Below are 25,509 nucleotides of genomic sequence, written 5' to 3'. Positions count from 1 at the left end.
AATGTTTTATAAAAGTCTACTTCAGAGTGTTCTGTCCTTTGGCCTCATCTGTGTGTTTGGCAATATGCATGTTAAGGACCAAAGGAAACTGCAGCGCATGATTAAGATGGCCAGTGGGATCATTGGAATTGACCAGGTGTCGGCAGCTCAGTTGTATAATGAGCTTATTTCAAAAAAGACTGACCAAATTCTTAATGACCCTACTCACCCTCTATATTATAAATTCATGAGAAGTAACAGGTCAACTGGCAGAATTTTAACAGAGAATTAGAACAGAAAGGTATAATAAATCATTTGTCCCTATAGCGATCAGATTGTATAATGATCAAGCACATCGTAAGTTATTATAGTTTTAGTTACCTGATAATATTATATATTTTAATGTTAAATGTTGGATTGTAATTCTGTATTTGTAATTTTTGTATTTGTTTTTTTTGTCTTTATTGTTTTTAAGAATATGTTGTGATAAGGGCGCGTAATGAATGAATGACCATATGAATTTCTCCTTGTGGGACAATAAAGTTTACCTTGACCTTGACCTTGACCTTGAGGTCTCTTCCACTTCCTGAGGTAGTGACTGTGCGGGGAGAAAGCGCTCATCGAGTTTGCTTTTCGGTTTTGTCTCACTTCTCTCTGTGGGCCAGTCAATTTTTAATTCGTCTACTGCCCTGGTCACTACCTCTAGCAGCTCCTCATAGGCTGGAGATGAGGATGCTGGGTCCTCATCTCCAGTTTCGATGCTCACCACGTCCACCTCCTCGGAGGAAGATATGTTGAGTGCCGGTGCCTCTCTCCGGGGGGAAGAAACCGCAGCGTGTGCTTCTGACACCAGAGGTCTGGGTCTGACAGGTAAGGGCAGAGATAAGGCTGGGCCTGTCTCTACCCCCCTCTGTCAGATCCATTTGTGATCCCCACGAATGCAGTCTCCGCTGCGCCTCGGCAGCAGCGGGACCAGATCCGCAGGGAACACTGGCCGCGGCACCCTCTTTGTTTGCTTCAAAGAGTGCCCGACGTGATCTTAACACTCTGAGAGTGAGCCGTTCACAATGTACACAGAAAGGCCCCTCCAGAGCTGCCCGTGTAGGAAGATGTGCCACACCGTGATTGGATCTTTGGTGAATGAACATAAACATATGTTCAGCAACATCAGATAAGATGTTGGGACAACTACCAGACACCTCTTCCAGAGCAGGAAGGGGGACCTTCTGCACCCACAAAAACCAAGGAGAGGACTTCTCATTGGACGACACATTGACTGTAACCACCAAACTCATTCCTAAGGTTTAGGCAAGGACTGCCATAAAAATTCCTTCAGGACCTCCTGGATTGAGCAGCAGTAACCGAAATAAAGAGAGGCCACAGAGAACTATCTAAATCCATTCATACCTATGTTTGGAGGCCTTCATTTGATCTAAATTGCGCCACATCCACTCCGTCTTCATGCAAAGCACAGTTTATGTTAATGGTTATTGACTGTTAAAACAGCAGGTCATGGGACAGACCTGTTAACAAATAAACAAATGCATGGACGATGATTTAACCATTTCATATCGTGTTTGGTGTCTATCTGTTCCCTACGATGCCTTTAATAATTTGAAAGAGGTTTGATAAAGAAATAATGCATAAGTAAAATGTTAAAGACACTATTTTAACACTGTACTTTATGCTATGCAAATGAGTTCCACACTAGGGTGGGCAACACCGGGGCTGCTTCAGATAACAGTAGCCAATCATACTCCAGGATCGGCAAAGTGCCACATTTCAATCTCCTCCTCATCAGAAATGGATAAATATGTCCCCCGGGTAGACACACCGTTGTTCTGCATTTCCAGCTTGACGGGGAAGGAGACATTAACAGACACTCCACGTCCTGAGTTTCTGACCTGACGAGGAAAGAGACTACAAGACGGTTAAGGTGAAGCTTTCGCAAGCAAAACCTTTTACATTGCTTCCAGCTGCACTCCAGCTGCAAAAAGGGCCCCAGCATTGAGGGACTTTATCTGACGCTTACGGTTCCTACAGCAGCGCAGCCCAGTCCACAAAGGACCTCTGCATTGGCAGACATTGCCTGTACCACACGGCTCCTCAGTGACGCAGCCAGCCTGCAAAGGAACCTGTGAAGATTCATCTGACCCAGCTGCCCAGTCCATCCTAAAGGACCCTCTTGGCGCAACTGAAGTTCAGCATCCTCCAGCCCAGCGTGGCACGACTACTGGATCGCAACTCTGCGCCCTCCCACTGCATGCAGCCTGCATTATCAGTGGAAGACGTCTCTGCTACCGGACTGATCACCCGACTGTGTGGAACGTAAATATAAACTTACCAAACCTCTTTTCTAGAGACCTTGGCATTAGTTTATACATGCAGCATATGTTTTTCTAACCTGTTTAGATAACAGTTCATTGAGGTCAGCTTGTCACAAATAATAGGAATATTATTTGTTGAATGATAAATAAGCAATTATTTATCACCATTTTACCAGAGCCATTAGGTGGCTTCCATAAGAAACATTCCCATACGATCCTCTTCCATTCTACATTCAGTTCAACAGCATTGCATTTATCCATTCTGTGTTCACTTCATTTATGTGTTTCTTTGATTTAACTCAGTATTCTCCTTTGATTATTATTTTACTATCTTTTAGAAGTGCATATTCATTACTTCATTATTAATCGTTGTGGTATTTACTCTTGCATGTCTTCATTGATTTTATTATAACTGTGTCTTCCTTGTGTTGATGACCAAAGACTCTACTAGTTGACCGTACTCTTACAAATCCTTCAGATAAATCAGTTGACCGACTTCCTCCATTTTATATTAATTCTGAATTATTGAACAGCTCTTTTGGAGTGTTCTTAAATTGTTAAGATAGTATTCTTAACTGGTGCCCTGTGTTATAAAAGGGGGAAGGGGTCATCTGATACACTCATAACCACACCTTAAGTGACACATGATCAAAAATCACTACGTCACCAGTGAATGGAGTAAAAATCACTACAATTGGTTAGAAACAAGAGTGCTTCACAACGCAATTACGCAGAGGGTTCCCATAGCGTCAATGACTTAGCGTCGATAGTTCCCATGAAAGGGAACTAGAAGTGTTTCACATTTTGTGGAGAGAGAGAACTGCTAGATCTACTTATTTTTCAAATCTCTTACAAGAAAACAAACACAACCATAGGTATTTATTTGATACAGTGGCTAAATTAATGAGAAATAGAGCTTCACCTTCTGATGTTTCCAAACAGCACAGCTGTAAAGACTTTATGAACTTCTTTACTTGCAAGATTGATAATATTAGAGAGAAAATTATAACCATGTAACCGTCTACTACAGTATCGCGTCAGACAGTGCATTGTAGTGTTCCTGAGGAAAATTCCATTCATTTACTGCTTTAGGAGAGGAAGAATTGTCTAAACTTGTTAAATCATTAAAATCAACAACATGTATGTTAGACCCTATACTAACTAAGCTATTGAAAGAGATGCTTCCAGAGGTTATAGATCCTCTTTTAATATTGTTAATTCATCTTTATAACTAGGATACGTACCAAAAACTTTTAATCTGGCTATTATTAAACCTCTTATTAAAAAAACACAACTTGATCCTAGAGAATTAGTCAATTACAGGCCGATCTCAAATCTCACTTTTCTGTCAAAAATACTAGAAAAGGCAGTTTCATCACAACTATGTTCCTTTTTAGAAAGAAATAGTATCTGTGAGGATTTTGCAGTCAGGATTTAGACCGTACCATAGTACTGAGACTGCTCTCATTAGAGTTACTAATGATTTGCTCTTATCATCGTGGATCGTGGTTGTATCTCTCTATTGCTGTTACTAGATCTTAGTGCTGCTTTTGACACTATTGACCACAACATTCTTTTAAATAGATTTGAAAATTTTGTTGGCATTAATGGAACTGCATTGCAATGGTTCAAATCATACTTATCTGACCGTTATCAGTTTGTAGTAGTAAATGAAGAGATGTCATATTGATCACAAGTTCAAAATGGAGTACCTCAAGGCTCAGTACTAGGACCATTGCTACTAAATTCAGAAAAAACAGAGACTCTAATTTTTGGACCAAAAACTTCTTCACGTAATAACCTAGAATACTGTCTAACACTTGATGGCTGCTCTGTTAAGTCTTCGTCGTCAGTTAGGAACCTGGGTGTGCCATTTGAAGGCCATGTTACTAGCATCTGCAAAACTGCATTCTTCCATCTTAAAAATATATCTAAACTACGACATATGCTCTCAATGACAAATGCGGAACAGTTAGTTAAAGCGTTCATGACCTCAAGGCTAGATTAATGTAACGCTTTACTGGGTGGTTGTTCTGCCCACCTGTTAAACAAACTACAGCTGGTCCAAAAAGCAGCAGCTAGAGTTATTACTAGAACCAGGAAGTATGACCATATTAGCCCAGTTCTGTCAACACTGCATTGGCTTCCTGTTAAACATTGTATAGATTTTAAAATCTTGCTACTTATCTATAAAGCACTAAATGTTTTAGCTCCCCAGTACCTGAGCGAGCTCTTAATGCATTATAGTCCTTCACGTCTATGCGGTAGATCCTTCTCCTATTTAGCACCTAAACTTTGGAACAGTCTTCCTATCACTGTTCAGGAAGCAGACACACTCTGTCAGTTTAAATCTAGACTAAAAGCAAATTTGTTTAAACTTGCATATACATAAACCATTATCTACTTCTATAAATCAAATCATATAAATTGTTAGGCTGCATAGATTAGGTCAGCCGGAACCGGGAACACTTCCCATAACACCTGATGTACTCGCTACATCATAAGAAGAATGCCGTCTACGCTAATATTAGTCTCTCTCTGTTTATCCCGAGGTTTGCCGTAGCCTGCCAGATCCAGCCCGTATCCAGATGAGATGAAGGACCTGCACCTAGACATGATGATAATGCAACCCTGATGTTTCAACTAATCTATCCCCTGTGAAGGCCCATTTCCCTTTCCTTTCTATGTATAGATAAAACATTATCAAAATTATTCCAGTTCGCATAGATCCGCGGACCCAACTAGATTTGCTGTATTATGCAGACCAGTAAAGTAATTTGGCAAATATCACTTTTTTTAAAAAGACCAAGCTTCTGCGCACATACACACTCAAACACGCAAACCTATAGACTAAACACTTAAATAAATGACAAGAATGCATTAGGGGTATTCGGTTTTCAGTAGGAAAGGTGTCATTTAAGCGCCCCCTAAAGTAATAATTAACAATTTTTTTACAACGGAAGTGATTCAATCAAAAACCAACTTTAGCTTGATAACAATTTTCCTATTGTCACTGTGAAGCTGCTTTGAAAAAATATATATATTGTGAAAAGCGCTATATAAATGAAGATGACTTGACTTGACTTAATATGGCAGTAATTAGAGCAGTCTTTCTAAAAATATAAAGAAATAAAACAAATGTGTAAATAAAACATGTAAATTAACTGATGTCATTAGCCTAAAAAAATCATTAAGGTCAGTTAATCAATCAACCTCTATATCCCTAGTGGAAATCAAAGCTAAGATGATATTGTTGACATGTAGATGTGCATGGTCACATGTTCATGGTCACACGTTCAATGTATTCAACTGTCTGCAGTCAGAGCTGTAGAAGATTAAAACAAGTCTTACTGGACTTGGGCATTTGAGTTCTGAAAGTTACTTACTCCATTTTCAAAAGATTAAGCAAATATTTTCATCATGTGACCGCTTTAAAGAGTGTGTGATTTACTTTCCATCCTTCTATTAACCAATTTGCTCTATAAACCTCAATTTGCTCTGTTCCAAAACCTACTGAGATCCCTCATAAGGCAGCATTTTAATGGTCATATTTGGAAATAGGTGGCAGCTCATCAAGTTTAGGAACTTATATGTAGAGTATTTAGTACATAACAATAATTATGAATTATACAATAAAAACTAGTTACTTACCATTATTGGGAGGATCTGGTATTGAGCCATCACAGAGGGAATTTAACACTTTCCTTATGGTTGTCTTCAGTTCAAGGGTTTCGAAAGTCTCAATGAGGACCCGGTCAGATGATCCAGCTATTAAAAGCAGCTCAGATATTTTTATTTCATTGCCAACCCCAATAACAGTTATTGTTATTTTCTTGTTTCTGAGATAAGCTAATGCATTCAAGTCTTTTTCATCATTAGCTTTTCCATCTGTGATCAGCAGGAGATTCTGAGGGACTCCTTCATCTATTCTGGATCCATTCTCTTTTGTGAAGTAGTGTCTAATTAATTTCAGAGCATCCCAAGTATATGTGCCCTGCTTTCGTTGCTTAGTGTTGTTTATAGCTTTCTCCACTTCTGCAAAACTAGTGTATGTGTTCAGGTGAAATTCATGCAAGAGTTTATCACTGAACTGGGCGACACCCACTCGCCACTTGTCTTCAGCAATATGCAGTTCTTTCACGATTCCAATCATGGTTTGTTTGAGAATATTCCAACTTCGTTCCTCAATAGACTCTGATCCATCAATTAAAAAAACAAGGTCTGATACCTCCATCTCACAAACTAGAAAGAGAAACAAAAAACATTAAAGACAAAAACAAAATCTCAGTGTAGGTGAAGCAACACTGTAACTGCAGACTGGCAAGTCATACACTACTCATAATTTAGGCACTATTAACACTTGGTCACTTCAGAACTTTTGTACCGATAGATACAGATAGCCCAGAAGGTGGTATGAAATGTAAACGAGTCACGACTTGAACATATAAACAATCCACACATGAGCAAGCAATCGTGGCTGAGACACATAGATGAAGCAACCATAAAACACAAACACCAAGCAGCATATGGAGCGAAGACAGAGCTTTAATTTATATTGAATTATATATTTGAATTATATTGTCATACAGCATGGGATTTATATCCGTTTTGCAGTGAAATATTTATGTGACCAAGTACAGTACAGATGTGTGAAGTGACTAAGCAGAAATAGGCTCTTAAAGTTAACTTACTCTATTGAAAAAGTAGTAAGTTACTGAAAAATATCAGCTAAATACATTGAAGCTATTTAAGTGGTCAATATATTTTTAAATACACTAACATTTCTTTGATATAATTTAACCAGATGCTACAAGCATACTTCTCAGCTTTGAGTTACTGTTCAAAAACCCTTTGTGCCATAAATAGTTTTGAACAAATAAACTCAATTAGGGTGTCAGCATTAGAAGTGAACAACTACATTTACGCTTAATTCAACATAAAAGAGGGAACAAAATCCAAATTAAAGGTAACTGGAGATGAAAACAGAGATATGTACATCAATATAACAGGGAAGCTTGTTATTAAAAAAATCTACAGAATATTAAAAACAGCTGAGCTACTGATAAATGTAGTTTAGTTAGTAGCATTGCCATTTAAGCCAGTTATTCCCAAGCTCTGATAGAAGGTGATAAGAATAAAATTTACTTGGTTTGGTAAGATTGCAGAGCTCTTGGGTGATTGTTTTTTGTAGTCCACGCAGATCCTGGTAGGTGCTTGCATAGTGCACTCTTCCTTTCTCTCCCGCCATCTCCCTTAGCTGGACCTCATCGGCATCTTCAGTACCAATAGCAAAAAAGTTGACTTCTGATTTTGCCAGGGATTCAGGCCATGTTTCCAGTCCACTCACGTCATTAACCTTGCCATCTGTAATCAGAAACAGCACTTGGGGTACATTCTTCGCCCGTCGTCCACCATGTGTTTCACCAAAGTAGGAGAGTGTATATTGAAGGGCCTGGGCTGTGTTTCTTCTTCCCCCTGAAGGTTTGAGGTTTGAGATAACCCTCAGAACACCAGCCCGACTTTTGAACTGTTTCAGGGTAAACTCAGATTGAGGGCTGTCAGAGTAGGTGATGACTCCAAATCGTACCCGTCTTTCTCCAACCACAGATTTGTTCACCACATGTGTCATTAAGCTTATAAATTCCTGGAAACCAACTTTATTGGGATTACCAGAAGCATCCACAAGGAAGATTATGTCAATCAGTTCAGGTGTCTTGCATTCTGGAAAGATATATGATTATAATGTGAGAAGTCATTTGAAAAAGTCACTCTGGCTTTAGTTTTTACTATAATACACATGAAAGCTGACAATCTTTTAGGAAATGTACACATTAAAAATGTACAGTGCTTCTCTTTTGGCAAAACAGACATGAGCCATAATTGTCTACATGCTATTGCTGGTCAGATTCAAATGGAGGGTAAGATGACTCGTCAATAAATTTTGGTTCAATTTCAAGAGGAAGAAAGACAATTTGTTGTAAATGTTTTCACTTTTAAGAGCACACTAACAGTAGATGCCCTCAAAGATGGTTGGCACGTTTGGTGCCAAAGATGGCTGCCTTGGTGTGTCGGTGCGTTCTGTTTGGTTTTGTTTGTTAAAACTGTTTTCTGTGACGATTTTGGATGCACTTTCACCAGAGAAGAGCTTATAAACATAAGGGCTACTGTCCCGACAGATTTATTTCCCACCTTTATCGCTTCATCAGTGACTTTATTGGACATTTTAGTCAAGGGTGCTTTCACCCTTTCACATGCGGTGAAATGCAGGAAGAGGGGGAAACGCGCAGGTGCGCTTGTGTGCCTTCGACGACGCGGACATCGCACGCCGCTGCCAGGAATATTTCTGTCCAATGTTCGTTCATTGTGTAACAAACTGGACGAACTTCAGCTACTGGTAGGGAAAAACAGTGACTTTTCTTCATCCTCCGTCTTGTGTTTTACGGAAACGTGGTTCTCTGGGCTCATACCGGACTCTGCGTTGCAGTTGGCAGGATTCCAACTCTTCAGAGCGGATCGTCACTTGGAACTTTCAGGCAAGTCAAAGGGGGGAGGAATCTGTTTTTATATAAACAATAGTTGGTGCAATGATGTGACAGTGATTCAGCAGTACTGTTCTCCTGATCTTGAGTCTTTTTTTTTATAAACTGCGAGCCCTTTTACTCACCGCGTGAGTTTACGTCTTTTTTATTGATTGGTGTTTACATTCCTCCACAAGCCAACATGCAGGCAGCACAGCGTATACTTGCGGAAAAGATATTGTGTTTGTAGCGCACACACTCAGACTCCTTTATAATTGTACTGGGTGATTTTAACAAGGGCAACCTTACACATGAACTTCCCAAATATAAACAATCTATTAAATGTCCGACCAGAGGGGAAAATATTTTTTTAAATAATATGTTATACTACAGTAAGCAGTGCTTATCACGCTGTCCCACGAGCGGCACTGGGACATTCTGATCATGTCATGGTCCACCTGATACCTGCATATAGACAGCAATTAAAACTATCTAAACCGCTGGTAAAGACATCAAAGCAGTGGACTAGAGAGGCTGTGAAGACAGATAGTCTGGATGAACATACAGAGGTTGTGACATCATATATAAGCTTCTGCGAGGACATTTGTGTGCCAACACGTACCAGGGTGAGGTATAACAATGACAAACCCTGGTTTACAGCCAGACTAAGACTGTTAAGGCGGGAGAAGGAAGCTACATTTAGAAGTGGGGACAGAGTCAGATATAGAGAGTTAAAATACAAGTTTAGCAAGGCAGTGAGAGAAGCTAAACAGCTGTATTCTGATAAATTACAACAGCAATTCTTAGCAAATGACCCTGCTTCTGTTTGGAAAGGGCTTAGGCAAATTACAAATTGTAAACCTAAAGCCCCTCACTCTGCCAATGCAACAACCTGAACAACTTCTTTTGTCGCTTTGACAAAAAATGGGACATCATCCCCTACAACATTAGTGATATCAGCCATCAGCATCATTTCCAGCCCATCAGCTCCATCACACCCACAACAGCAGGAGCCGAGGCCACTTCACTGGTGCATTACTCAAAGGCCCATTCTTTCTCACCTTGTCTTTCACTTTCATTCACCCCTACCAAAGAAAAGCCTCTCTACATTCGGGAGAGAGATGTAAACAGCATTTTCAAGAGACAGAAACACCGTAAAGCAGCGGGACCAGATTCTGTCTCTCCATCCACTTTGAAGTATTGTGCTGATCAGTTGTCTCCAGTGTTTACAGACATCTTTAACACCTCACTGGAAACTTGACATGTACCAGCCTGCTTCAAGACTTCGACCATTATCCCTGTTCCAAAAAAGTCTAGGATCACAGGCCTTAACGATTATAGACTCATTGCACTAACATCTGTAGTAATGAAGTCTTTTGAGCACCTTGTGATGTCATACCTTAAATCTATCACAGATCCTCTCTTGGACCCTGCAGTTTGCTTATAGAGCAAACAGATCTGTAGACGATGCAGTAAATATGGCTCTTCACTTTATCATTCAACATCTGGATTCACCAGGAACCTATGCCAGGATCCTGTTCGTGGACTTTAGTTCCGCTTTTAACAATATCATCCCTGTTCTGCTACAGGACAAACTCTCTGAGTTGAGTGTACCTGACTCCATCTGCAAATGGATTACGGACTTTCTGACTGACAGAAGGCAGCAAGTGAGAGTGGGAAAACAAGTTTCTGACTATCGGACCATTAGTACTGGTTCCCCTCAAGGTTGTGTGCTGTCTCCTCTACTTTTTTTCCCTGTACACCAACAGCTGCACCTCCAGCCATCAGTCTGTCAATTAAAGTTTGCGGATGACACCACCCTCATTGGGCTTATCTCTGGAGGAGATGAGGTTGCTTACAGGTGGGAAATTGACCATTTGGTATTTTGGTGCAGTCAGAACAATCTAGAGCTCAACACAGTGAAAACAATGGAAATTGTGGTGGATTTTAGGAAAAACCCAGCCCCATATACTCCTGTCACATTGCATGATTTCCCAGTTGAGAGTGTGGACTCTTTCCGCTTCTTGGGAACTATCATTACCCGGGATTTAAAGTGGGACTTAAACATCAATAACGTGATTAAAAGAGCTCACCAATGGATGTACTTCCTGCGGCAGTTGAAGAAGTTTAATCTGCCGAGGACAATGATGGTACACTTTTATACTTCCAACATTGAGTCAATATTAACCTCCTCTATAACTATCTGGTATGCTGCCAGACTACAGCGTGTTATTCACTCTGCGGAGAAAGTGTTTGGCTGTAGTTTGCCATCTCTCCATGACCTGTATATTTTAAGGACTCTAAAGAGGGCAGCTAAGATCGTGGCTGATCACTCTCACCCTGGACATAAACTTTTTGAGGTTCTCCCTTCAGGTAGAAGAATGCGGTCTATAAAGACAAAAACCTCACGCCACAAAAACAGTTTTTTTCCAGTTGCTACTGGCCTTATTAATACTACACATATTAGTCTTCAAGCTGCACTTACACCAACTTTTTAAATTTTAAATTGTGTACTCTTATCATATGTATATTTTATGATTTACGTATTATTCAAACTGTCAATTTTCTTTTAATTTTTTTTATTTCTTTTTAAAGCACCTGCATATCAGAGCAAATTCCTTGTACATGTTGTTGTACTTGGCAATAAAAGTGGATTCTGATTCTGATTCTGATAACAGACATTGACTAAAAACCACAAAACCTTTTTTCAAGGACTTAACATCAACTGAAAGAGGCATAATGTGATCTCTTGTACAACATCTCAGATTTTGTTTACTTACCCGTGTTACAGATCTTGAGAAGAACCTCACTGCTTAATTCTTTCAGGGAAGCAACTGCGTCTTCATAGAACACACCTCCATGGGATCCAGCAATGGCTAGAATCTGAGATCTGTTTGCATGTCTCATACCAATGGCATTGATGTTGATGGAATTGTCTCTGAGGACTTTCGCAGGTTGGGCTACATCATCCCTACTATCTCCATCTGTAAGAACTATCAAAAACTTCAAGGCACTGGAGCGTCCTCCTTTAGACTCGTCAAAAGATTGCAATACTTCTGTGAGTGCTTTTCCAGTGTAAGTTTTTCCATTCATCTGTCTGATATTTCTAATTGCCTCTAATAATAGAGCTTTATCATCAAATGCATTTAAGGAAAACTCCTCTTTTGTGTTTGTTCCATACTGAACAACTCCAACACGCTCCTTCTGTGGTCCAATTGCAAACTTTTCTATCACATTCTCCATTATGCGCGTAATGTTTTTAAAGTCATCAGCGCTAACACTTTCTGATCCATCAATCAGGAAGACAACATCTGCAAAAAGACCTTCACAACCTAAAAAATAAGAAATTTATAAAGTGAACACCCCTTCTGTGAAAAGAACCTTGAAACAACAATCGGACAATGGCAGTAATTTATTTGCATGCGTTGGTTATATTAACTTACTGAATTCAATAAGAAACTGTGCAAATCAAGTAATGTAAACATACAGTATGTCATAAACTGAATTTCTCACCACATATGTCTGTAAGGATGTTTTTTTTAATATCTTTGAGAAAATCAAAGTTTTTGACATAAAATGTCCTTTGTGGGCTTCCAGATATTAATTCCAGCTCGGGCACAGATGCGGTTTTCACACCAATAGCATAAATGGTGACATTCTGTTCTGTTCTCAGTTCTTTAGCAGGAACTTCTACTGGCTCTTCTGTATTCCTTGATTCTCCATCTGTGATTACAATCAGCAGCTCACGAACCTTTTCCCCACGTGTTTGTACAGCTTCTTTGAATAGCGGTATCATTTCTCTTAACCCCAGATCAGTCCTGGTGCCCTCTCCTCTAATAACAAGATCCTTCACTGCCTTTTCAACACCAGCTTTTGTGCTATAGTCGTCTAATCGGAAAACTGTGGTTGCACGGCTTGCAAATTTCACCACCCCAATACGCACATGGTCTTTTCCAATCTCGAACACATCAAGCCATTCAGTAATGAATTTCTTCATATCTTCAAATTCTGCATTGGATATACTTTCTGATTCATCCACAAGGAAGTATATGTCAGCTTTGACTGTTTGCTTGCAACCTACAGAAGAAGTGAAAGAGTAATCCATCATGAAATAGGAATTGTAAAATGTAGTTTAACAGGATGAAAATTGTGCTAGTAGTAAAGAAAAAATTAAAAATAGTGCAAACCTTCTAATACTGCGTTGAGTGAGAATTTAGGTATGATGGCATCTGTGATTTCATTGTAAAGTGTTCTGGTTAAAATCTTTGCAAGTGAATTTAGTTGATCAAAGCGTTCCACATTTAACACAAACTTCTTGGGTGGGTAGGATGCGATCTCTCTCAAGTCATCCTCTTTTGCGTCTTTGATGCCAAGCGCAAATACAGTGACGCCTGATCGCCGCAAATCTGCCGCAGCGCTGGCCGCGTCATCTGTGGACTTTCCATCCGTGATAACAACAGCAACCTGCTGAACATGCTCATCTCTTCTGCTGCCTCTTGCTTTGGTGAACACATGCTCTTTGGCAAACCGGAGAGCAGCTCCAGTGTATGTTTTACCACGACCATATACCATGCTACTGATGTAGCGCAGGATGTCAGTCTTATTACTGTCCAAGTACACATCAGCTCGAGGGAAGTCGCTATAGAGGATCACAGCTACCTTTATTTTTTCCTCGCCCATGTCGAGACCGCCGATGGTGTTCTTGAGAAAGTCGCGCACAAGTTGGAAGTTTTTGGATCTGATACTGCTGGACTGATCAACAATAAAAGCAATATCTGCCACCACATCAAACTTGCACTCTGTCAAAAAGACATAAGAACTTTACAAAACCAGAGATTTTGGATTTCGTAATACATAATAGTTTTTCAAATCCAACCCAACAAAGGGGGGAAAAGTTCAATAACACTTTATGAATTTTATTGAAAGAGTAGAAGATTATGCAAGCACTCACCCTCTGTGACGGCAGCATCTTCCCATGTGTCAATGGCAGACTTAAGTTTCTGATGCACTTGTAGAACATTACCTACTAACTTGTAGTTGTGCTGTGGACTAGAGATGTCCTTCATCTCAAACGGATCAGCTTTGTTTAAGCCAACGGCAAAAACTGTCACTGCATCTTCTTTGATTGTTCGGGATGCTTGGACGACACCATCAGCGGATTCTCCAGCAGAGATAACTAACAGGAACTGCTTAAACCCTTCAGAGACACGGCTTCCAGCAGTGCTTTTTAAGAAATTTGTGTGAGCATATTGAATGGCATGGCCAATTCTACGCTCCCCTGTAGGCCTCAGCTGCAGGTTGCGAATAAATGACACCATCTCATTCTTGTTCTTGTCAGTATTGAGCAGGAATTCCTCTTGGACATTTTCGCTAAACTGAGCCAGGCCGACACGATTAGCATTCTTCCCCACTTCGAGCTGGTTGATCAGTCTATAAAGGAAATTCTTTATTGTTTGCTGCTCTTGTTTAGATGCTGAACTATCAACCAGTATGAAGAGATCAGCATATTTTTTCACAAAAGCTGAAGAGAATGGAAACAAATAAATTGTTTAAATCCAAACAATAAATCAATTGTACAACATTAGGGTTCAGAAAACAGTAGATTATAGTTAACAGTATGATGGGACCACTGTAGTCACATGAACTGTTTCAAATGTCTTTAGTACCTTTCTGGGCATTACCAAGTCATCAGATTTCATCAAAAATATCTTAATTTGTGTTCTGAAGATGAACGAAGGACTTACGGGTGTGGAACGACATGAGAGTGAGTAATAAATGACAAAATTTTCATTTTTGGGTAAACTAAACCTTTAAGGAAAGTTTTTTTTTTGTTTGCATTCATTTTAAGAATTTTTATATTCAATAGTCCCACAGTACAGACACAATGGGAAAGCATACCAAGTAAAAATGTTACCTTGTGACTGGACCTCCACAGTAAAGCACACTTTGTTGCGCAGACTCTCTTTCAGACCTTGCAGTTCCTGATAACTGTCAATACTGAATAAGAACTCTTCATGTGGGACATTAGCAATGGTGCGCAGTTTTTCCATGTTGCCCATTCCCACCCTGATGACAAAGATGGCAACTCCCATATTTCGTAGTCTCTGGGCAGGTTCCTCGACAGGATCCCGTGATTCCCCATCTGTGATGACTATAGCAATGCCAGGGACATTCTTTCTGGCCGGGCTAAAGTAATTCTCACGGATGAAAGTCAGGGCCTGACCGGTGTTGGTGCCTCCTCTACGATAGATGAGTTCATCCAACTTTTGTTGCAGGTCTTTTTTATCTAAATAGTCACCAAGTAAGAACTCTTGGTATGGTCTATCACTGAACTGGGCAAGTCCCACTCTCACCTTGTCAGGTCTAAGGTTAAATTGTTCCACAAAAGCATGGAGGAACTTCCTCACTTCTTCAAAATCACTGTCTCCAATGCTACCAGACGAGTCCACAAGGAGCACAATGTCTGCCTGTGCAGTCTCGTTGCAGCCTAGAGCAAATGGAAGAGTTTTAGTTAGAACTATGATGACCACTAATTCTGCTTTTAATTCTTGTGTTTGTACAGAATAATAGAAATGTAATTTTAAGGGTCTAATCAGTACTCACTGCAAACATGCCAGTCCTTACATTGCCTTTTTGCTTTAACCTGCGATTCTACATTTCTAAATGTCAGTCTGCTCTGACTTAAGTTGTGTCAAATGTTTTTTTGCGATATTTTTTTTTTTATTATTGTAGAATAGAACATGGTCAACATGTGTGCCACAGCTTAACTATATACAAAACCAGGGTTTGCATATGTAAAAAATAAGATAAATAACAATAATAAATAATAGATTTTAAAATAATTTTAATAAGATTTTTTTAGATAATTAAAAAAAAAAAAGAGGAGGAAGAGGGGGGAGAGGGGTTGAGTAGATAACACCAACACAGATCTAAGATTCCAACTGCACCTTCTTCCTGGACTTATAGAGCGAACAGTACAGCTGCTCTAATGAAATATTAAATGGGAAATTTTCCTAATAAATTCTGCCCATGCCTTAAGTGTTTTTGGTTTGCCTTTATTATTTCTCGCTGTTGTGCATTCTAACAATGCAATATTTTTGAGTTCTATAAGCCACATTTTAAATGCTGGGGATGTGGGTTCATGCCAGATTTTAAAAATGATCTTTTTGGTCGCACTTAGAGCAGTGTGAAGGATCTTTCGCTGGTTAACATTCAGATTACGCTCACTATCATCATTCAAGAGACAGAGACTCGGATGTTTAAAGACAACCACGTCACACAGCTCTGTCAAGACTTGAAAAACCTTATCCCAGAATTTACCAATATGTTGACACTCATAAAACATGTGCATATAGGTCCCCACGGTATTTGAATTACAAAGTAAGCAAAAAGGGGTAGGCGGGCGCTTCATTTTGTGAAGGACATATGGAGTAGCGCAAGCCTTGTGGATGAGTTTGTAGTGTATTAGTTGGTGGGCGAGATTTTTGGACATCATTGGAATACTTTCCCAGATCCAATTCCAGTTTGGTTTGTAATGGGCCAGTTCCTTTTCCCATATAGTAGTGATAGGGAGTGTGCCACAGCACTGCTTGAGTAATCCGTTATAAATGAATGACACTGCCCCTCGTGCCTGAGAAAAATTCACACAGTCCAACAGAGGATGAGAGTCCAGGTTACAGTTCCACGGTACGCCATATGCACGCATTGCGCTTCTCAACCTTAAATACAGAAAGTAGGAGTGACCAGGAAGATTATAGCAGTCTTTCAGATCTTGAAAGGACCTTAATCCGTGATTGTTGAATAAATCACCCAGAACGTGTACACCTTGGTCAAACCATGGCTTGAAAACAAAAGGTTTGTTACCAGATTTTAAATAATGATTATGCCAAATCGGGGATTCAGTTGTAAACTTAATAGAACTTCTCATAAAACTGCAGACATCGCACCAAATCTTAAAAGAATTACCCATGATTGTGTTTCCAAACTTCTGGGCTTTCTTTGGTAAACCTGTAAATAACACATTATGAAGCATTCTTTGTATCGGTCTCTAACCAAATCTTGAGAGAGCGCAGCTGACATGCCCAGAAATACAGCTGGAAGTTTGGAAGTGCTAAACCTCCTTTATTAGGCCTTCTCTGTAGCGTTTTGAGTTTAATTCTTGGGCGAGTCTACACTCCTACCAGAAGCCTGCGCTCATTAAAGGAGCGAAGGCTTGTGGTACCATCACAGAGAGGCACGAAATCACTTTCCAGAACATTCTCATTCACTGTCCCTTGCTGGTGGAATGATCTTCCTGCCTTCATCCGGAATGCGGAATCCCTGGCAATATTCAGACAGCTGAAAACCCATCTCTTTCGTGAGCACTTAAATCTCAAAAAAAAAAAAAAAAAAAAAAATCTTATTCCTATCCTTTCACTTCCTCTAATCCCTCTCTATTGTATCTTAGGATAATCTGAGCACTGCCTATAACTTGTATTATGAGCACTTCTTGTCTATTTGCCTCATCATGGCGACTCGCTTGTTGTATTCCTCACTTGTAAGTCACTTTGGATAAAAGTGTCTGCCAAATGAATAAATGTAATGTAAATGTAAATGTAAATGTTTCTTGTTCCAAATGAATTTTGTAATCAAAGAGTTCATTTCCTTAAAAAAAGGAAATCTCTAATGAGATTGCAAATAGCAATGGCGACAATGGGCAACCCTGTCTCGTGCCTCTCTTCAACTGAAAAGCGGAGCAGCATAAACCTGTAGATACCCGTGCGGAAGAGTTAGTATAGATAGTCTGGATCATGTGAATAAAACGAGAGCCAAAACCGAATCGAGTTAAGACAGACCATAGGTATCTCCACTCAACGCAGTCAAAGGCTTTCTCAGCGTCTAGTGAGAGGATAGCGCATTGTTCGGCATAACCTGATATTGCTGAGTTCAACATGTTCCTGGGTCAACATTTTTGTTGATCCTGGAACAACATTCAAATCAACCAATTAGATTTGAGGGACAAGTTTACAGATTATGTCAAGTTTAGGCTTAATATCATGAATTGGTGCTTCTACATCAGTGTTATTCATCTATCATTTCCCTCTGATTTTTGGGATAACTTATGGGTAGGGTTAGGTTAAGGGGTAGGGATAGGGTTAAGACTAAATTTTCAGACTAGAATGTTGTTGCAGGATCAACAACATATGTTGACCCAGGAACGCATCTAACTCAGCAATATCAGGACGTGCCGTTGTTCGTTTGTCTGGTCGGATGAGTCAATAATATTCAAAAGGCGTCTTACATCATCCATAGCAAAACATCCCGTGAGAAATCCTGTCTGATCGTGGGAAATTAAGGAACTGGCAGCTGTTCCTAAACGATGGGCTAGAACTTTAGTGTATACCTTAGCATCCGTACCAATTAATGAAATCGGCCAATAGTTTGAACAGCAAAGGGTTCTTCCCTTTTTTCAGAACTAAAGAGATAAGAGCAGTATTCTGATCTCTGCGAAAATGACCTGTATCCATTGCAAAATTTATAGAGTCGAGAAGCAGTGGTCCAATTAGATCCCATATCACCAAATACAGCTCCGGGGGTAAACCATCCAGACCAGGTGCCTTACCCTTATTCATTGACTCTAAAGCCTCCTTTAGTTCTTTCAATTCTATTGGAGAATCAAGAAAAGTCTGTTGCTCATCGTTTAGGTGAGAGAGATTTAGTTTTGACAAAAAAAAAAAAAATCAATACCAGGTTGTTCATCCATTCCCACCTTTGATCTGTAGAGATGCTCGTAAAATTCTTTAAATATACTGCTCACCTCTTCCAGAGCTGTATGAAAGTTGCCTGCATTATCCTTAATGACTGTTATAGAGGACAGAGCCTCGTTGTGCTTCAACCTTAAAGCCATTAGTTTACTGGGCCATTCTCCATTAAAATAGTAGTTTTGTTTAGTTCTGTGTACGAGAAATTCTGCCCTTTTTAGTAAAATTGCTTTATAATCAGTTCTTAAATTCCCTAAAATCCTACTCTTCTTTTCCGTAAAAGTTTTTTTTAAGATCCTTCTCTAATAATTTAATCTGGCTCTCAAGGTGAGATAGTTCTTTTGCTCTGGATTTATTTAAACAAGAAGCAAAAGAAATACAGTTTCCTCTCAAAATGCATGTAGTTGTTTCCCATAGTATTTGTGGATTAATAAATGAGCATGTGTTTTCTTTAAGAAACAAAGTCAAATTCGAGCGTAGCTGCTTAAAGTCTTCGTTTTGCAAAAGGGTTGAATTAAAAAGCCACCTTTTTGGACTTTGAGGTATAATCGGAGAAGACAGATTACAAACTACATAGGAGTGATCTGAGATCAGAATGGGTAGGATATCAGTGTGGTTTATGCATTGAGTAAGGTATTTAGAAATTAAAATATAATCTAACCTGGAAAATAATTATTGACACGCAGAGTAAAATGTATAGTCCCTACAGTTCTCATTCTTTACTCTCCAGTGGCTCCTAGCGAAGTGACGAACCTCTCAAGGTCTCCAGGGGATTTGAAAAGCAACTGGTCCTGGCCATTTCACACTTTGACTAGCGCAGGGTAGAGCAGGAATGACTCAATGCCTAGTGGTTAGAGACGTTTTCTTCCTTCAGCCATGGCTTTCCTTTTTTGAGACGTTCCCTTGCTGAAGTCTGGAAAGAACCGTAAATTTTCCCATTCATAACTCAGCGATGATGAGTTTTTGGCTCCCTGCAGGATCACTTGTTGTTCGTTGTAGTGGAGGAGCTTAAAGATCAAAGTGCACGCTTTTTTCCTGGAAGAATCCTCATTCACGTACAAACGGTGCGCACGTTCAATCTCAATCGTCTTCCATTGAAAGGCCGGTATCCACTTCGGAATATGGGTCTGCAAGAACTGGATTGCATTCCCTCCTTCAGTTCCTTCACGCAGCCCCACCAGCCTTAGATTATTTTGTCTAGGCTTATCTTCTTACAGAGATAGCTTCTTCTGAAACTCTTCTAGGCGGGACTTGCTAGCAATCGATTCCTTTTTGACATCTCGGACCGTGGCCTGCATGTAGTCAAATCTGTCGTTGAGCGATTTTACATCCATTTCCAAGGAGTCCAGACGTGTAGAAATCGTTGATATCTCTTCACAAACAATCGCCATCATGCTTCACTTTATGGCGCTCAGTTTCTTGTCTAGCATCTCGTCATGAAGATGCTCATCGTCTTTCAGCTTTTTCTTAGCAGGTGAGTAAATTAATTCCCGTTTGGATGCCATTTGGAATGTCTCTAGGACAAGGGAAGTACTTGAAACTCGGCTAAAAACTTGGTAGGGAAAAATTATTTAGAAAAACGGACATCTGACGCGGACCATCGATATCATGCAGCCATCACCGTTCGTCGTGTATGCACATCCCTCGTGTCAAATGTTTTTGATTTGATCCAAGTATTCAAACTATATTATATGACATTCAAACTTCAAACTAAACCTCAAACTGTTTTAAACTTCCAGGCAAGGTTTTGTACATTTACAATTAATCATTTAGCATACACGTTTATCCAAACTAACTTCCAAGCTAACATTCAACTTACAAGCTAACACTCTGAGGTCTGAGGTACCACCGGTGATACCACCGCGGTTTTTTTCTTACCAGTGTGAAAGAGACTCAAAATACTCCGTCAATGTTGCACATACAATTAAGAGCTAGACACCATTTTAATCTGTGGAATATCTTATTTTATTTGTGTACACTCAGAGTAAAAACAAAATGTTGTGCTTTTTGTAAAATAAAGAAAACTAACATGATGCGTGATCTCTCGTCTCCCTCTGAACAAAGTCCAATCTGATAGTTCTCAGAAAATGAAGTGTAACTTAGTGAATACTAATGACACAAAAATGAGACTTATGTCTAAAAAAACACTGAAATGTCACGTTTTAAATCGTGTAAGTCAAATTGAAAACAAATATTCTCTGTTTATATAATCTGTATGAAAAGAGAGCCATGTCAGAAGTCCGTGATTCAGCTCATTATCTGCTAATGCGGCCACGCCCAGCGCTATTCAGATGCAAATTCAGTCAATACATGCATACATCGTCTCAATTGTGTATTTATTGTCTTGAAAAGTGTTTTGAATAGCCATAGTTAGCAATCTCTGGCCTCTGTTAGTTCAGTTCCTGGAGAGTCACATGACCTGTTCTTCTTTAGATAAATTTGTGGACTAAAGGTGCACAGAGCGCCCTCCGGCTGCAAGTATGAATTGAAAACAAAGTATCAAGTGCTCATAGTGATGACAATAAATATTGAATAAATATTACTCCTCTGTATAGAAAATTGACAAACATATGAGAATCCATCAATATTTCTCCAAATGTGCAAGCTTTTAAGCTAAAAGCCTATATGAAATGCCACAGAGGTAACATAATTGTTCAGACACTTTGCATCACAGAAATACATTATATTTTAAAGAATATAATAGAATACCATTATTTTAAATTGTAATAATATTTCACAGTATTGCTGTTTTTTCTGTATGTTTGATATACACCATATGATGAGCTTGAGACATGATCACAGAGGGTTTTTTCACAGCCTACCTGACTGAAAGAGCTCATTATTATGCAAGTCATTTCAGGTCATTATTATGTGATTATTTTGTCTTCTCATGCGAGAATCACCTATTATTCATGATGATTCACGCCTCCACGCATACTGTGTTTCTTGACAAAAAGTGTCTTACAAAATTTAAATCTCTCTATTGTTTTACATGAACGAGTAGGCAGCATAATTTTTACATCATTCTGAAGCAAAAACTCTAGTCTACAACCTCCAATACCCAGAAGTCTTGTGAACACAGATTTAATATAAATTTTTTTGTCCTTATTTCAGTGACTTAAGTTTTTTGTTTTTTCAATAACCACGCATAAACATTATTCCTTCAAAAATACAAACATGTACATACATGTTTCTCACATATTATTGTAGCCTAGTTTGTGCTGAATACAGTGTAATGACACTTTTTCCAGTAATATGTTTATGAACAACTGAAAAAAGCACAAATGTCAGGGCATGTCAAAACTTCTCCATGGCCCCGAAAATCCTCAGACCCCAGAGGGCTAACTAACATGTTAGCATTTTTTTCAGGCTAACAATCAAATGTTAATCATTCCTGCTCTGTCCCTGACCATGGTCGGAGATGACAGGCGAGACTTTTCACTGCTCCAGGGCCAAAGTAGCTTTCTGTTTAAAAGGCATGGAGTTAACTACCGTTCCCTTCATTCAGCAGCTAAAGTGCGTAAAAAATTTAAATGTAGGAAAAACCCTTAAAGTTTAAAAAATACTTTGAATAAATATCAATAAAGGGCTCAAGGGGTTTGTTATCTCAGAGAGATTTCCAATAAAGCTGTGACTCAAGAGTTTTTGATTGGAAGTTTTTCAATGTAATGTGTTACCTTTTGACATCAGGATGACCTCTTTGTGTGTTTTCTCTATAGTTGTACACAGCTCCCGGATTACACTCTGAGAGATTCCCTGCAGAGCTGCAAAGTCTGATACGCTGTAGGCGTGCTGATCATATGGCTCATTTGCGATCTGTCTCAGTAACGCTTCGTTTGCATCTTCGATCCCTATGGCGAATATTTTGATTCCCCTGTCCCTCAGCTCCTGAGCATGTGACTCAACCTCATCTTGAGAATCACCATTTGTGATAACAACGGCAATCTGAGGAACATTCTGCTGTGCTCGACTTCCGGCCTTTTCAACAAAATGCTGTTCCAGAATGAACTCCAAACCCAGGCCAGTATATTTCCCGCCGGTTTTATAACGCAGATTTTGGATGTAGTTGAGAATTTCCTCTTTTTTCTGATAAGTGTTGAGTGAAAACTCAGTACGTGGTGTGTCACTATACTGAACCAGACCGATCCTGATCCTGTCACGAGCAACTTCAAAGTTCTGTACGAGAAAAGAGAGGAAGCCACGGATTTGTTGGAAGTTTTCCAGCCCAATACTGTTAGAGCCGTCCACCAGGAATACAATGTCAGCCACAGTCTCCTGTGTACAGACTGAGAGAAAGAAAACAGAGACTTTTAATTCGAGCAACAATCAGACAAAACTGAATATAATCATCTAGAATTATCTAGTAAATCCTGTCCCTACCACGTTTTTGGCCATTGCTGACAAGAAAACATAATGACAGAACAAGGAAGCCAAGTAATCTCCACTCCTTCTTCATGTTTGAGTTTCTTGTTCCCTGAAAAAAGCAACCAATGAGGTTAAAGTTTCAGCAACACTCGCATCACTAAACAGAATTGTAAATATAATATAATGTTAGCTTTAAGAAAGAATGAACAGATATCCCTGTTGACGAAAACAGCATATGCTATGTTGTGAAGCATGGCAGCTGGTTTATGCTGGTCCTGAGCTGGAACTAGTTGCTTAGGACCAGCGAAGGACCAAGGACCAGCTTAAACCTAACCAGCATATGCTGTTTTTTTTGTTGTTGTTTTTTTGTTGTTGTTGTTTTGTTTTTTTCAACAGGGATATTAGGGTAGTAGGGATGTCATTGTATAAGTCAAAGGACACTGAGACCTTCCCACTTTCCCACTTATCTTTTCTTTTTTGAATGAAACTAACTAACATTCTTTTTAACATTTTTTTAGGGCAGCAAAACGTCTCGGGTGACTTAACATAACCATGGTTCCCTGAGAGTAGGGAACGAGACATTGCGTCACTAGCTGATGCTTTGGGGAAACTCCTTTCACTGAAAATACTTAAGCCTTATTGAATTGCGCTATTGCAACTGCAATAGCCAATGGTGTATGAGTGAGTGAGGAGCGGGGCCAAAAGTTATATAGCTTAGCGCAGAGCGATACTCCTTCAGAATCTTTCTACGAGTGAGAGAGTACATGCAAAAGACTTTGAGAAGGATTTACATGGCAACTTACTTAATGTCTTGTTCCCTTCTCTCAGGGAACCATGATTATGTTCGAGACATTCCCTTTCGAGGTAGGTCTCTCGACATTGTGTCACTAGTTGATGCTTTGGGGAACGTATAAAATCCCTGTTGTAAAAAAAACCACAATCCACAAATCTAAAATAAGAGTTGAAAGGGGGAAGAGATAAACACATGCCATAGCAGGTGCATAATGCAATGAGAGGAGAATACACAAAAATAACACATTGGTGCATTCATAACACACAATCAGCTAAGACAAGCGGATTACTGAACACAGCCCAAGCACATAATACAAAAGCGCAACGCGGGTGAGAGCGACAATGTCACACATTCAGCGAGGCAGGCAGCCACCAGCTGGAGCCTCATGAAAATACCAGTGCAGAAATCTGCAGGTTATGCAATGAATATATTTGTTCAAAGAAAGCCATCCCGCTGCTAGCCAGATGTCCTGAATAGACATACCCTTAGACCAAGCCCAAGACACAGCCAAACCACTAGTGCAGTGGGCACGAACACCTATAGGGCAATCTGCTCCCTGGGAAGCATAAGGTGAATAACTTCCACTATCCAGTGCAAAAGCTTCTGCTTTGACACTGGGCAGCCTTTCTTAGTATTAATGAAGCAGACATACAACTGCTTTGACAGGCAAAAATGACTGGTTCTGTCCACAAGCACGCAGTGCATGAACAGGACACAGCAAACCTTTGTCAGATCCTTCGCCTGTGATCATACCTTGGAGCATTATCACCTGAGCTCTGAACAGTGTTGAGAGCATTTTAGGCGTATAACCACATCTAAGCGTGAGTCTTACCACAGTCATCCAATGGAGCTTCTGTCCAAGAGGTGTAAGACAACATGGCATTATCCTCTCCATAATCAAAAGAGACCAGGTCCCATGCTTCAGGTGAAGGGCAAAGGCTGGCCTCAGAATAGGAGACTAGGGACTGCTGGGAACGATGAAGACACGGGCGCTGGGCCGGCATCAACTCATCAAGGGAGCCTCCTGAGTGAACTCATCGCAGCTACCCTGCCACAGCTCGATGATGGCAGGAGGGCGAGGTGCGACGGCAAGAGGGCCACTGTTGAGGACACGGAGAGCCTTCATTGGCAGATCTTCACAGAAATGGCTATCACAATCCCATTCCTTGGCACATTCCCTGCAGTGACATCTTCTTGTCTTCTTCTTCGCCGAATTGCAGGAGGGGATCGCTTCTTCTGTGTCATCTGCTTGGGTGCAAAGGTCCATGGTGAAGTAGGCTTCAAATTGAAGGAGAAAGATTCTGAGGCAATAGCGCACGGCACTGAGCTATATAGTGGTTGGCCTTTGCCCCTCGCTTGAGCACCATTGGCTATTGCAGTTGCAATAGCACAATTCAATCAGGCATCAGTATTTCAGTGAAAGGAATTTCCCCAAAGTATCAGCTAGTGACGCAATGTCAGGTGACCTACCTCAAAACCACTAGTACAAGTCAGATCAAACTTTATCAAGTGCACACCAATACAGCATGCATGCAGCAGCATTTTCAGAAATTACGCTGCACACAAGTGTAGCAACAAAGGAAGCATAGAAGGCCAAGACTCAATATCTATTAATTGATTTAACACATCTTTCAGATACAAAATCAGAATCAGAATCAGAATGGGCTTTATTCGCCAAGTGTGCACAAACACACAAGGAATTTATTGTGGTTTTCTACAGAAGCTCTTGGTACACACATACATATGACATGAGAACAGAAACATTTAAATAAGTAAACTAAGAAAAA

At 39.9% G+C, this 25,509-nt stretch overlaps 1 protein-coding gene across 1 annotated transcript; it reads right to left on the bottom strand.

The window, feature by feature from the left end:
- Positions 1-5,949: 5,949 nt before the first annotated feature.
- Positions 5,950-24,726, bottom strand: LOC125277595 (collagen alpha-4(VI) chain-like). Its single transcript, XM_048206082.1, has 11 exons — positions 24,555-24,726; positions 24,375-24,463; positions 22,945-23,038; positions 22,242-22,850; positions 14,739-15,311; positions 13,776-14,345; positions 13,012-13,623; positions 12,338-12,901; positions 11,605-12,156; positions 7,452-8,027; positions 5,950-6,548 (listed from the first exon to the last, which is right to left on the bottom strand). The coding sequence occupies exons 1-11, from the start codon at positions 24,724-24,726 to the stop codon at positions 5,950-5,952; spliced, it is 5,010 nt and encodes a 1,669-aa protein (XP_048062039.1).
- Between the last annotated feature and the right edge of the window lie 783 nt (positions 24,727-25,509).

This window comes from Megalobrama amblycephala, linkage group LG10, assembly GCF_018812025.1.
Source record: "Megalobrama amblycephala isolate DHTTF-2021 linkage group LG10, ASM1881202v1, whole genome shotgun sequence".
Lineage (NCBI taxonomy): Eukaryota > Metazoa > Chordata > Actinopteri > Cypriniformes > Xenocyprididae > Megalobrama > Megalobrama amblycephala.
The sequence above is the reverse complement of the archived record's forward strand: the minus strand, read 5'-3'. Positions and strand labels throughout refer to the sequence as shown.

Excerpts from the sequence above, each read along its gene's own strand:
- LOC125277595 (XM_048206082.1), bottom strand. The coding sequence starts at position 24,726 with ATGCCGGCCCAGCGCCCGTGTCTTCATCGTTCCCAGCAGTCCCTAGTC. Across the intron at positions 23,039-24,374 it reads TTTTGCCTGTCAAAGCAGTT|GGAACAAGAAACTCAAACAT; the intron begins GTATGTCTGCTT and ends TGCTTTTTTCAG. Across the intron at positions 12,902-13,011 it reads ACTCAACGCAGTATTAGAAG|GTTGCAAGCAAACAGTCAAA; the intron begins GTTTGCACTATT and ends CTTCTTCTGTAG.